The 13,007-nt window shown below is 45.1% G+C and overlaps 1 protein-coding gene across 2 annotated transcripts in view; it reads right to left on the reverse strand.

Annotated features, from left to right (window-relative positions):
• Positions 1-460: 460 nt before the first annotated feature.
• Positions 461-13,007, reverse strand: part of TXNDC15 (thioredoxin domain containing 15) — a 47,151-nt gene continuing 34,604 nt past the window's right edge. Inside the window, exons 4-5 of one of the 2 annotated variants that reach the window (XM_069199242.1) lie at positions 3,820-3,950; positions 461-785 (exon numbers count right to left, since the gene is read on the reverse strand). In XM_069199242.1, the coding sequence (XP_069055343.1) occupies positions 589-785; positions 3,820-3,950 (328 nt within the window). In that variant the 3' untranslated portion in view covers positions 461-588. The remainder of the gene's footprint in view (positions 786-3,819; positions 3,951-13,007) is intronic. The other variant, XM_069199243.1, reaches the window with a different exon arrangement.

Raw genomic sequence — 13,007 nt, forward strand, 5'->3', positions numbered from 1 at the left:
AGCCTGGCTGGTGAAAGGTGATGCCCCCAAAACAGGTCCCATGATGCTTGTTCCAGGTGGGAGGACCTGGCTTGGCAGTTCAGGCTGGACTGTTCCTATGGGGAGCAGGGTCAAGACTGATTTGCATATGCTGGGGCCAAACATGGGGTGACGTGACAAACAAAATAACGATGGATTAAATCCAGATCTGCAACTTGGGGTGAATGTTTGCAAAGTTTCAGCACTACGTTCAACATTTTATTTTGTGGTATTGCTAAAATAGATAAATAGCTAAACACAGTGTTGGTACAAATAAAGCAAGAATATAAGTTGTATAAAATCTAAGGTGCCCAGTTCCTGCAAAGGAGCTCACTGCATTTAATGTTATCCTACCCATCAATGCCTTGAGTTTCGCTTCAAATAGGTTTTATGCAAAATCATTTCGCCTTAGTTTCATAAAGCAAAAACGTACGCTTCCAAATTTGTTCACAGTCTTTATTACTGACAGCACACACTTCGGCCAGTTAATGTTTCTTGAGAAGATTACCCTGGTATTGTAATTTGTTTGTGGGCAATGAACTCTCCTTTCCAAGTGTGTCCTCTCGCAAATCATTCAGGGTGTTCTTGTTCTGGTCCAGGTAATAGCCACCGAATGCTTTCCGTCCGTAACGTTGCATAAATAATAAAACTAGCCACAAACATCATTGAAAATACCAGTAACCAATCAATTCCTGTCAGAGGTTTGTTAGACAGTGGTCCTTCGTGGTCTTCAGCAGTGACAGCTACATCATGATTCGCTTCTATACCTGAAACAAAATAATCCATAATATTAACATAAAATCAATACAAGGCATTAGCATCAGACTAGAGGCATTAGCATCAGGCTGCAGTTGATCGAAAGAACAGTTCAATTTAGCAGTTTCAGCAATATATTAATTTCTGTGTCACAAAAATGTACCCTGCAATTAATCCCTCAGGTGAGCCAACATTTGAAATAGAGTACATCTAAAATCATTATCATTGACATCTGAAGCCCATTTCTAAACAAATGTCAAATGAGGACAACATTTGTGTTCCTGGTTATTATTTATACAAATAAATTTTAATATTGTCAATGCACTACATGAAACAGCCATCTCCCCCTCATCAACGTATACAGGCTCTACCACCAATACAACTTTATGTAAGAAGAGCCTATAGTCTGAGGCCAATGGTATGTACCTACCCCGTTCACAAGATATTTAAAAGATACAGGCGACACTGGAAAAGGACGGTCTGAAGACCCCTTGACAAATTTCATTTGATTGAACATTTTATGTAAAATGGAGATGTCCATGACAGCTAAAAGTTTCCGTGAGAGTGGCCGTTTTGCAAACCTAGTTTTATCAAAATCAGCACAAATACATGACCCTCTTCTTTCTGTGGAACCAAATACCAGTGCAAACGAGAGGAAAGTCTACAGTCGGTACATGATCAGTAAAACCATTATCAAAAAAGGTAACAGCAAAAGTACAAATGCAATAATATTACGAATGTCAAAATGGTAAAACCTTTGAAAAAAACACGTTATTAGGAGGTGTCGCCTGAACTACATTAGAGATGGATTAGTCCTCAGATCTGTTTAGTGAGCGTTCCAGAAAATAGCTTTTGAACCTAAAAAGCCTGGTTTTGAGATTAGGCCATTTTTATTGTAGGTACAAAGTAAGCTATCCAGTTAGGTAGGATATCAGATTTTAAATGCAACTCTTGCTTCAGTTCAGTTGGTAGACCACGAAAGCTGGAAATAATTGAGGTGATATAGTTAGATTTTCTTATTGAAGACAAGAGTTGAGTGTATAAAGCCTTATGTTGATTGAGTGAAATTTTAAGCCCATTGGGAAGAAAGGTTCTGCAATAGTCCAAGCACGAGATAACCATGCCTCAGCAGCCATATTTAGATAGGAAGTCAAAAGAAGAGGCTTAGGGTTTTGAGGGGTGGAACTGGCCACTTATGCAATTTTGCTCATGTGGAGAACCAAGAAAAAAATGAATCTATAATGAAGTTGAAATATTTTACTATGGAAAACAAGGAAGGAAAGACATCAAAGTTGCAAGCCATACAAGGTTAAAATTTGGCGAGTGAGGTAGGGAAGGGGGGAATGTTAGTTACAGAGGAAGTTATTAAGTACATTACGCATCATTTGCATATTGATGTATGGAAGCTTGAATAAAACTCAACAGCTTGAGATACAGACTGAGCACGTGGGAGCTAAAAAGGAACTCTGAGGTAGACCACAAGGCACCACAGACCTCCCGTAAATCAGACTTTAAATCTTCATCAAATGAGAAAGGTTGTTTAGAAACAAGAAAAATAAACCCAGGACACTGCCATGAAAGGCTAGGTGGCAATGCAATATGGAGATCATTCGGTTATCTTCAATTGTGTCAGATGGTGATGTAGCAACAAACAGAATGAGGAAGCAAGAGTCGCCAACCCCCACCCCATTAAGTATGCAGTGCACATCATCTAATATTTTTCACGTGGCAATCTCAATGACAGAGCAGCTTAGAATTGAGACTGATGGTCAGTCAAGAGTGCTCTTTGTTAATGTATTCCATGTGTTATAAGGCCATGCATCTCTAAATGGTGCAACAATGCCAAAGGAGATAGGGGGCAAGTCTATTCTAGGAAAGGATATGGGGTTGGATATTTTTCCAGTGTTAAGTGATGTGGAATTATTTCAGAAGGTCTAGAAATATTCCACAGGTAAGGTAAGTGTTTATCAGATTGTACCATGGCAAAGAAAACCAACTGAAACTGGCTTTTACAAATTAGGTATTGCTGGTTTGGGAGGAGGGAATTTGACATGTCAAGGTGTGACAGGTGATATTGTACCTGTCAAGGAAGAACGTCATTGCATTTGTCAGCTGAGCGTCAAGGCAGGGATTAGGTGGGAGGACTGGTATTAGTGTGGATATAATGGAAAGGGGATCTAGCTAGATTACAGGACAAGTCAATGTGATTTTGGAGAAATTTGGATTTGAACAATAAGGATGAAAAATGTATAACTTCTTTTAGGACCTTTCAACTTATTAACAGTGAGGACTTGGAAGTCAACCAAACATTTTCCGTGAAGCTCATCTACTTTTCTTAATGAAACACTTGGTGTATTATTGTTCATCTGAAGCAGGCTAACGTATCAACAACTGAGGCGATGTTATTACAATTCTTTGACACACAACCTGTTACGTTCGGTAAGGTGGGTAAATGTTAGAGAGGTGATGTGGTTCAGAACAGAGAGGACAAGGTTTATGATCAGCGATTTTCAGAGTATAAACTCTAAAAAATAAAATAAAAAAAAACTGAAAAAGGTAACTGGAATGAAACAGGAAAATGGCTGGATCACCATCCCTATAGATGAGAAATATTTCATTACATTCGGACAGTATTAAAGAGGACCAAAATCCTTTGTTTGATGTGGGTAGGGAGGGAAGAGTGCTGACTGAGGTTGTGCATTTACAGGACCCTCAAGAGATGTGAATCGTTCGTATTTAGTTTTAGATCTCCTTTGCCCTACCTATGGCACAAGCATTTTCCAACCATTTTGAAAAGGGAAAGAGCAATTACCCCAGGTTATGAATTTAGACTCGTGCAGATTTCTACGGAGTCTTGGCAATGTTTCAACTGTCTCTCAAAATGAGCAGTTTCCCAGAGTGGAATTTTTAACTGGTTAACCTTCTAGGAAGTTGTGAAGTTCCTAAAAAATTGTGCAAAGACAAACAGTCAAGATATTTTATGGTAAATTGTGTATTGATTCCATTCTTCATCCCCCCTCGTCATCCCCCCCTCCCCACACTAACCTGATTGATTGAATATGAAGGCTTTAAGAGTTTCCAGAGTCCGCTCTGTATGATTAAACCTAGCCATAGGCTTGGCTCCTTGAAACAGAAGTATGTTGGGAACAGCTACTGTGCCGAATCGTGTAGAAAGACTGAAGGAAGCAAATAAAACCATATTAAATTATTGTAACAGTGGTAAACCTTCTTTAGCATACAAACCCCTTTTAAAGTAATTCATTAAACATATACCAGTACTCTACAAATAAGGGAACAAGTCAGATGACTAGTGAGTTATTGAGTTTTATACGACAGTCAATCAAATAAATCTGTGAAAATGAGCGCATAATTGGATTGTGAAATAGCAAGTCTGTGATATCAAGCACTATGTAAAAAACATAAAGATGCTTATGGCGGCTCTCTTCCTCTTAGACAAAAGAACTCTTACGATTATCAACTTGTTGGTGTCACTGCAACTTACTGGAAACTGCATTTTTTGTGTTTTTTTGTTTAAATAAAAAACTGTGCACTTGGTATCGCTTATTTGCATCCTTGCTAGTTGCTGCTCAGTTTAATTAGAAATGAGCCAGTCTGTGTGAGCTTGGCCGATAACTGAAGGGTTAGATAGGTAGAAATGATAGGGGGAAGAGCCCGATGACCAAGTATAATGGAGACACCATGAAATGTACTTTTACATATCCTTACATCCTGGCTCTCCCCATTTCTAACATATGGATTAATCTCAGACAATGCGAAAAAATGAGGAGAAAGGCAGTATCTGGCAGCCAAGGACAACGCAAAATGGTTCTGAATAACTTCACAGGAAAGCTTAGCACTGCTTTGGCAGCAATACTCAAGAGTGTGCTGTATTCAGAATGTGCATGGGGTAGCCAATCAGCATATGTCTCTGACATTTGCAGGCCCGAGGAATGCGACCAATGCACCCTTAGCCTTGCTTGAGAGTGCCATGGCCCTGGATGGAGGTTTGGCTCTGTGCATATTGAAGTGAAGGGTGATGAATAATGTTATCATATTGGCAATGTATGGCCTTAGTAGGCAGTAGGTTGTGTCAATTAACCCCTTCGCTGCCAGGCCTTTTCTCCCTCCTGTGCCAGGCCTTTTTTTGGCTATTTGGGGCAGTTCGCGCTTAGGCCCTCATAACTTTTTGTCCACATAAGCTAGCCAAGCCAAATGTGCGTCCTTTTTTCCCCAACATCCTAGGGATTCTAGAGGTACCCAGACTTTGTGGGTTCCCCTGAAGTAGGCCAAGAAATTAGCCAAAATACAGTGAAAATTTCGTTTTTTTCAAATAAATGGGAAAAAGGGGCTGCAGAAGAAGGCTTGTGGTTTTTCCATTGAAAATGGCATCAACAAAGGGTTTGCGGTGCTAAAAATCACCAGCTTCCCAGCTTTCAGGAACAGGCAGACTTGAATCAGAAAACCCAATTTTTCAACACAATTTTGGCATTTTACTGGGACATACCCCATTTTTACGATTTTTTGTGCTTTCAGCCCCTCCTTCCAGTCAGTGACAGAAATGGGCGTGGAACCAATGCTGGATCCCAGAAACCAAAACATTTTTGAAAACCAGACAAAATTCTGAAATTAGCAAGGGGTAATTTGTGTAGATCCTACAAGGGTTTCCTACAGAAAATAACTGGAAAAAAAAAATATTTAAATTGAGGTGAAAAAAAACAGCAATTTTTCTCTACGTTTTAATCAGTTGCAATGTCAGATCTTTGAAAGCAATATACCGTTACGTCTGCTGGACTCTTCTGGGTGCGGGGATATATAGGGCTTGTAGGTTCATCAAGAACCCTAGGTGCCCAGAGCCAATAAATGAGCTGCACCCTGCAGTGGGTTTTCATTCTATACCGGGTATACAGCAATTCATTTGCTGAAATATAAAGAGTGAAAAATAGCTATCAAGAAAACCTTTGTATTTCCAAAATGGGCACAAGATAAGGTGTTGAGGAGCAGCGGTTATTTGCACATCTCTGAACTCCAGGGTGCCCATACTAGCATGTGAATTACAGGGCATTTCTCAAATAGACGTCTTTTTTACACACTCTCTTATATTTGGAAGGAAAAAAATGTAGAGAAAGACAAGGGGCAATAACACTTGTTTTGCTATTCTATGTTCCCCCAAGACTCCCGATAAAAATGATACCTCACTTGTGTGGGTAAGCCTAGCGCCCGCAACAGGAAATGCCCCAAAACACAACGTGGACACATCCCATTTTTTGACAGAAAACAGAGGTGTTTTTTGCAAAGTGCCTACCTGTAGATTTTGGCCTCTAGCTCAGCCGACACCTAGGGAAACCTACCAAACCTGTGCATTTGTTTTAAACTAGAGACCTAGGGGAATCCAAGATGGGGTGTGTTAGAAATGGGGTTTGTGTTTGGCTAGGGTATGCACCTCAGCCAGGCAGAACTTACCCACTCTAGTCAGGGCAAGGGAGTTACACGTCCAAGATAACCCCTGCTCACGTTTGGCACGAGCAGTCAGGCTTAACCCGGAGGCAATGTGTAAAGCGTTTGCACAACACACACACACACGTGACGCAATATCCCCACCACAAAATAAACACAACACCAGATTATAGGAAAATATACTGTATTGTACACAACGCAATTATCAGACCAAACATCACATATTAGTACTATCCTGCTACCTTAGCAGTTGTCAGAATGTTACACATTAGTTACTCTGCAGACTAGCAGTAGTCACACAACACACAGGTTACTCAGTATTCTGCAACATAAGCAGTAGTCAGGAAACACGTTTTCACATTAGAACACTTGTCATAAGAATATCATAAAACGCTCATAGTAGGAACATTAGAAAACATATGGCAAGTTAGAAAAACATATTAGCATGTCATGCCCATAACAGGAACATTTGCATACACATATGTAACACCATCAAAAACAGGTAGGCAATATATAAATCAGTAGAAGTCTCTAGTAAGAACTTATGTTCTATATATTGTTCCTTTAACAGTACCTGGCTTTATGAAGGCACCTCCAGTGCCTAAAAGGCAAACAATCGGGCCCCCGGCGCTCCTCTGCACAAAACGGGGGCCTCCTGTGAGCATTTGGGACCGAGAGGGGCGGCACGCACCCTCTCCGAATTCCTGACGGGCCCCTCCTGGGACCAGTGATCACTGGGGTGCCCCTGGGCCCCCACCGGCCCTCCCGTGGGGGGCCAAGATCACCCAAGACTTTAGGGACAAGAGGGGGGCAGCACGCACCCCCTCCAATTTGCAGCGGCCCCTCCTGGGGCCCGTGATCTCTAGGGGTTCCCCCCTGGGCCTCCACCGGCTCTCCAATGCGGGGGGGGAACAACACAATGCCCCACAAGAAGGATGCGGCAGCCCAGCGGCGCGGGGAACCTCCAATGAGGTTTCCCCCCAGTCTATCCTTGGGCTACACTAAAAGAGGAGCGGGGACACAGCAAACCTTGGTCCCTCGATGCGCTCCTCCTGGAGCGAGTACTGAGCCCCCCGGAGGCTCACAACGGGCCCGGCCGCACCCTAGGGGTCCTGCCCGGCCGGCAGGCAACTCCATCTTCTTCCCCTGGGCTGCGGCGGTGCAGGCCCTTAATTCAGGGCCTTCTGGTGCCCCGGGGGTGCTCCACGGAGCAGACCTCGCCCCGGGGCACCGATAGGAGCACACTTGCTCCGGTATTCTGCAAAGAGAGTTTTCTGGTGCCCCGGGGGCACAAAGGGCAGCGCTAGTCCGGCGCTGCCTGAAGCACGGCCCGGGTCGCGGCAGTGAGGCCCCCACAGCACAAGAAAGTGAGTTTCAAGCGCTATTAGGTGAAGGGAAGCAGTGCTTTCCCTGGCAGAGCGCCAAACTTAGTATAGCTACAGCGCTTTCCCAAAGCGCTAAATCGGCCCTCACTTGAAGCACTCCTCGAGCTTCCTACTGTTGCAGGGGTCAGGGGCCACAGCACCCTGCCCCTGGGGAGCAACAACTAAGAAACAGGCCCACAGGAGAAGGGGCCCAGCACAGGCCAGCACATAGAGGATGCAAGTAGGGGGCAAGTCCTTTCAGTGACCAAGCAGGTCACAGGTCAGCACAGCAGCAGCAGTCCATGGCGGTTCCTGGTGAGTCCTTTCAGCCTTTGGGGTCCAGTTCCAAGATGATTCCAAGAGTCTCCAAATTGTGGGAAAAATTCCCCTGTACTTATAGTCAGTTCTTACAGTGTTTTACAATGGTAGGGAGAGGAGGTTCCAGCCAGTTACAACTGGTTCTGGGAGTGCCCCCTCTCTCCTTTCAGCACAGGCTCCAATCAGTGGGGGGGTTAACGACCCTATTGTGTGAGGCCAGGGCACAGCCTTTACAAATGTAGGTGTGCCCCGCCTCTCCCTTCTCTCAGCCCAGGAAGACTATTCAGTATGCAGATGCACCTCTGTGACACCTCCACCCTCCCTGTGTACAGGCTGTCTGAAAAGTATGCACAAAGCCCCAACTGTCACTCTGCCCAGACGTGGATTGGAGTCAAGCTGCAAAACACCAGAGTCATAAGTACAGATAAATGTGCACTTTCTAGAAGTGGCATTTCTGTGATAGTAATAAAAAATACACCCACACCAGTAAGCAGTATTTATTATCACCATCACAACCATACCAAACACGCCTACGCTACCCCTCATAAATCAGACAATACCCCTTACACAGAAGGCAGGGCATTTCTAATGCAATCCTATGAGAAGGCAGCACTCACAGCAGTGAGACACCAAGTTAGGCTGTTTGTCACTACCAGGACAGGCCATGCAATATGGCACATGTCCTGCCTTTTTACATAAATGGCACCCTGCCCATAGGGCTAGCTAGGGCGTACCTTAGGGGTGACTTACATGTAGTAAAAGGGGAGTTCTGGGCCTGGCAAGTAAGTTTAGAAGCCAGGTCCCTGTGGCAGAAAACTGCGCACAGGCCCTTCGCTAGCAGGCCTGAGACAGGTTTGAAAGTCTACTTCAGTGGGTGGCGCAAGCAGCGCTGCAGGCCCACTAGTAGAATTTCATTTACAGGCCCTGAGTATAGAGATACCACTGTACAAGGGCCTTATAGGTAAATTAAATATGCCAATTAGGTATAAGCCAATCATACCAACTTTAGATGGGAGAGCACCTGCACTTTAGCACTGGTCAGCAGTGTTAAAGTGCTCAGAGTCCTAGAGCCAACAGCGAGAGGTCAGAAAAACCAGGACGAAGGAGGCAAAAAGACTGGGGATGACCCTGCGTAAGGAAAAAAAGTCCAAAAGGGTGACTTGTGGGGCTCTGACCAGGTTCTGTTACCTAGAATCCTTTGCAAACCTCAAAATTTGGCTAAACAAAAAAAAAAAACGTTTTCCTCACATTTCGGTGACAGAAAGTTCTGGAATCTGAGAGGAGCCACAAATTACCTTCCACCCAGCATTCCCCCAAGTCTCCCGAAAAAAATGATACCTCACTTGTGTGGGTAGGCCTAGCGCCCGCGACAGGAAATGCCCCAAAACACAACGTGGACACATCACATTTTTTCACAGAAAACAGAGGTGTTTTTTACAAAGTGCCTACCTGTGGATTTTGGCCTCTAGCTCAGCCGGCCCCAGGGGTCAGAAATGGCCTAAAATAAATATTGCCCCCCAAAACCCCTGGGGAGCGACCCTTGCCTACGGGGGTCGCTCCCCCTGCGTGACATTGGCAAAAAAAAAAAGATCCCCGGTGCCTAGTTGTTTCTGCCCTCCTTGGGGGCAGACTGACCTAAAATCGTCCGATTTGCCCCTAAGGGGGGCAGAAATGGTCTAAATACAATTTCCCCCCCAGGGGAGCGACCCTTGCCTAATGGGTCGCTCCCCATCTCTAAAAAAACAAACAAACAAAAAAAAACACGACAAAAAAATTAGCCCTGGCGCCTAGAGGTTTAGATCGGCCTAATAACAATAGGCTGATCTGCCCCCGGGGGGGGGGCAGAAATTGCCTAAAATAAACGCATGCCTGAACCAATACCCTAAACCTATCATTGCTGACCAGTACTCATAATTCTGTTCTATTTCAAAGAAACTTGAGGATATTCGGAAATATCTAAATCAATTATGGCATGAACTTCCACCTTCACCTTCAACATTACTGCTGGTCTGAGCCAATCTAGCCATCTTTGATAATGGAAAGTCTTGATCCACTCTGTGGACAACAATCTTGAATGATTTCATCTACGATTCTTGCCCCTCCAGGTTTTGAAGAAAACTCTGTTCTCCTTAACAACCCCCTCTCCGACAACAATCTCTTCCTCACCTAGGGAGCCCATAGTTAGGTTAAAATCCTATTTTCCCCCAAAAAACCCTCCCTTGCTGCAAACTTTGCATCAGCCAATTGCTTCCATTATAGAACACCCCCCTCCCTCCCCTTCACTGTATATGCCAACCTCATTCAGTGCTCACATTCTCTCTCCTCAGACTTTTCAGTAGATGCAGGGACAGTGCTTCTACCCCTACATTTGACAATAGCACTATTCTACCCATTTCATTCCCTCCACAGAAATAGGAAAGTTAATATTTCTCCTTTTTATTGCAGATACACTTCCCAATAAATCCTCCCTCTTCTCCAATGTCTTCAGAAAACAGATATGTAGAATACAGATACCATATATAAAACATTCCCATAATTCGTCAACTAAAAGACCCTGACCAAAATATAGCTACAAATTTGGCTCCTCTTATTTCCTCATCTATTCTGGTAACGCTGTCCCAAACTATCCGTCCTGGGGCACGGTCCTTATTTACCCTTCAAAAAGGGATACAAGTGAGACATGACCACCAGTAAAGAAGTCAGACACACCTTACAAAAGCATTGAGTAACGTGACACATCATGATGATATCATGACCAACCAGATCTCTGCAAATGCGACCTCAAAAACACTTCCACTTGTGTATCTTAAAGACATTAAGAAGCACATACTTCTTCCATCCTATGCACAACTACCATCCATTCTAATGAGTGGGGCAGGCCACATTGTAAAATGGAGAACCACACTAAACAAGTAACATAAAGAGCTACTACCGCACTATGACAAAAAAAACTTTGCCAACAAAGCTCAAGGACTCTTCAACGTCCATGCCATAGAAAGCAAGCTGAAGGGAGCTACATTTAGTACTGAGGCATGTGTTGATCATAAAACCTTTGTGGAAATTAAAACAGCAACAACAACAAGAAGCAAAAATATAGTCTTCCTGTAACTGTCCCAGGAACCTTGCAACAATACCTTGAGAACCCTAATTTGATTACTGCCAACATCAACCTGTTACTCCTTACTGAGACATGATGGAATACTTACTCTCAACCAGTGGCAGGCCTCCATGAACTATAGAAGTACTTTATCATCTGCCTAGATCCGGTAGAGGGATTGCAGTTATACGCAAAGACTCCATAAAATGTGAGAATCTAAAAAACGGCCTAATTTTCAGAACTGCTGTAGGAAAGTACCCTCTTTCTTGGCATGGCTACCCCCATTTACTGCCTGTTGTCAGTGCGTTTGACTGTGTTCACTGGGATCCTGCTAACCAGGACCCCAGTGATTATGCTCTCTCCCTAACTTGTACCATTTTCACCCCACATTTGGGATACTGGTGCCCCCATGTAAGTCCCTAGTATATGGTACACACGAACCCAGGGCATTGGGGTACCAAGGGATCCCCCATGGGCTGCAGCATGTATTATGCCACCCATGGGGAGCCCATGCAAAGTGTTCTGCAGGCCTGCTATTGCAGCCAGCATGAAAGAGTGGGTGCACCCTTTTTCACCATAGGTCACTGCACTAGGTCACTATAAGTCACCCCTATGGCAGGCCTTCTAGCCCAGAGGGCAGGGTGCAGGTACCTGTGTGTGAGGGCACCGCTGCACTGGCAGCAGTGCCCCCACAAACTCCAGTCCCATTTTCATGGCCCTTGTAAGTCTGAGACACCATTTTACGCATGTACTGGAGATAGGTCACTATCTATGTCGAGCTACATAATGTTAACTCCTAACCTAGACATGTTTGGTATCAAACAAGTCGGAATCATACCCCAATACTGCTGCCAGTATTGGAAGTATGATTCCATGCACTCTGGGGGCTCCTTAGAGGACCCCAGCATTGCTCCTTCCAGGGCTTTCCAGGCGGCCCAAGCGGCTGCCACCCCTCAGAGGTTTCTGCCCTCCTGCTGCTTGAACAGCTCAAGCCCAGGAAGGCAGAACAAAGGATTTCCTTTGGGAGATGGGGTAACACCCTCTCCCTTTGGAAATAGGTGTTACATAGCTTGGAAGGGGTAGCCTCCCCAAGCCACTGGTATGCTTTAAAGGACACATTTGGTGCCCTCCGTGCATAAACCAGTCTACACCGGTTCAGGACCTCCAGTCCCTGCTCTGGCGAGATACTAGACAATAGAAAGGGAAGTGACCACCCCCCTGTCCATCACTACCCCAGGGGTGGTGCCCAGAACTCCTCCAAAGGGTCCCTGGATTCTGCCATCTTGAATCCAAGATTAGCAGGGACCTCTGGGAGCACCTGGGTGGCCGGGCCGGACAGGTGACGTCAGAGCCCCCCTCCTGGTCACCTGGCTAGGAGCTCAATCCCTTTTTTAGGACTATTTAGGGTCTCTCTCTTGGGTGGGTCCTCAGATTCGGCGTGCAAGACTCCAGCATGATGTCTCTGCGACGTTTACTTTGACTTCTGGCCACTGGAACCGCAACTGGGCTTCAGAGGAACCTACAATCTGCAGCTACAGCGACAACTAAGCTCTGCAAAATTGTTTCTCTGGCTCCTTCCAGCTACTGCAACATTTACCCGGCTGTGCATCCTCTGAGGGTGGTTATTCTTCAGTTTGCACCAAGAAGCAAGAAGGAATCTCCCTTGGAGTCACTCCCCTGCATCCACAGGCACCTACTGCAACGACGACCGGCTCCGTGGATCTCATCTCATCCTCAGCTGCTTGGATCCTGCATTAAGGGTGGTGGTCCAGAGTAGTCCTCTTGGTCCTCTCTGCCAGCTGTTCAAGTTTGGTGGAGGTAAGCGCTTGCCTTCCCATGCAGGGCAGTATCCCCGTGCACCACCTCTCTTGCAGCTGCCAACGCTTGTTTGCATCTCTTCCAAGGGATCTTCAGGCTACGTATAGCTCTAGCCCCCAGCACTCTTTCGTACGACAAACAGCCCTCTGTGTGGTTCTCCTGAAGTGTGGGACCCTTGTTCA

Source organism: Pleurodeles waltl, chromosome 7, assembly GCF_031143425.1.
Source record: "Pleurodeles waltl isolate 20211129_DDA chromosome 7, aPleWal1.hap1.20221129, whole genome shotgun sequence".
Classification (NCBI taxonomy): Eukaryota; Metazoa; Chordata; class Amphibia; order Caudata; family Salamandridae; genus Pleurodeles; species Pleurodeles waltl.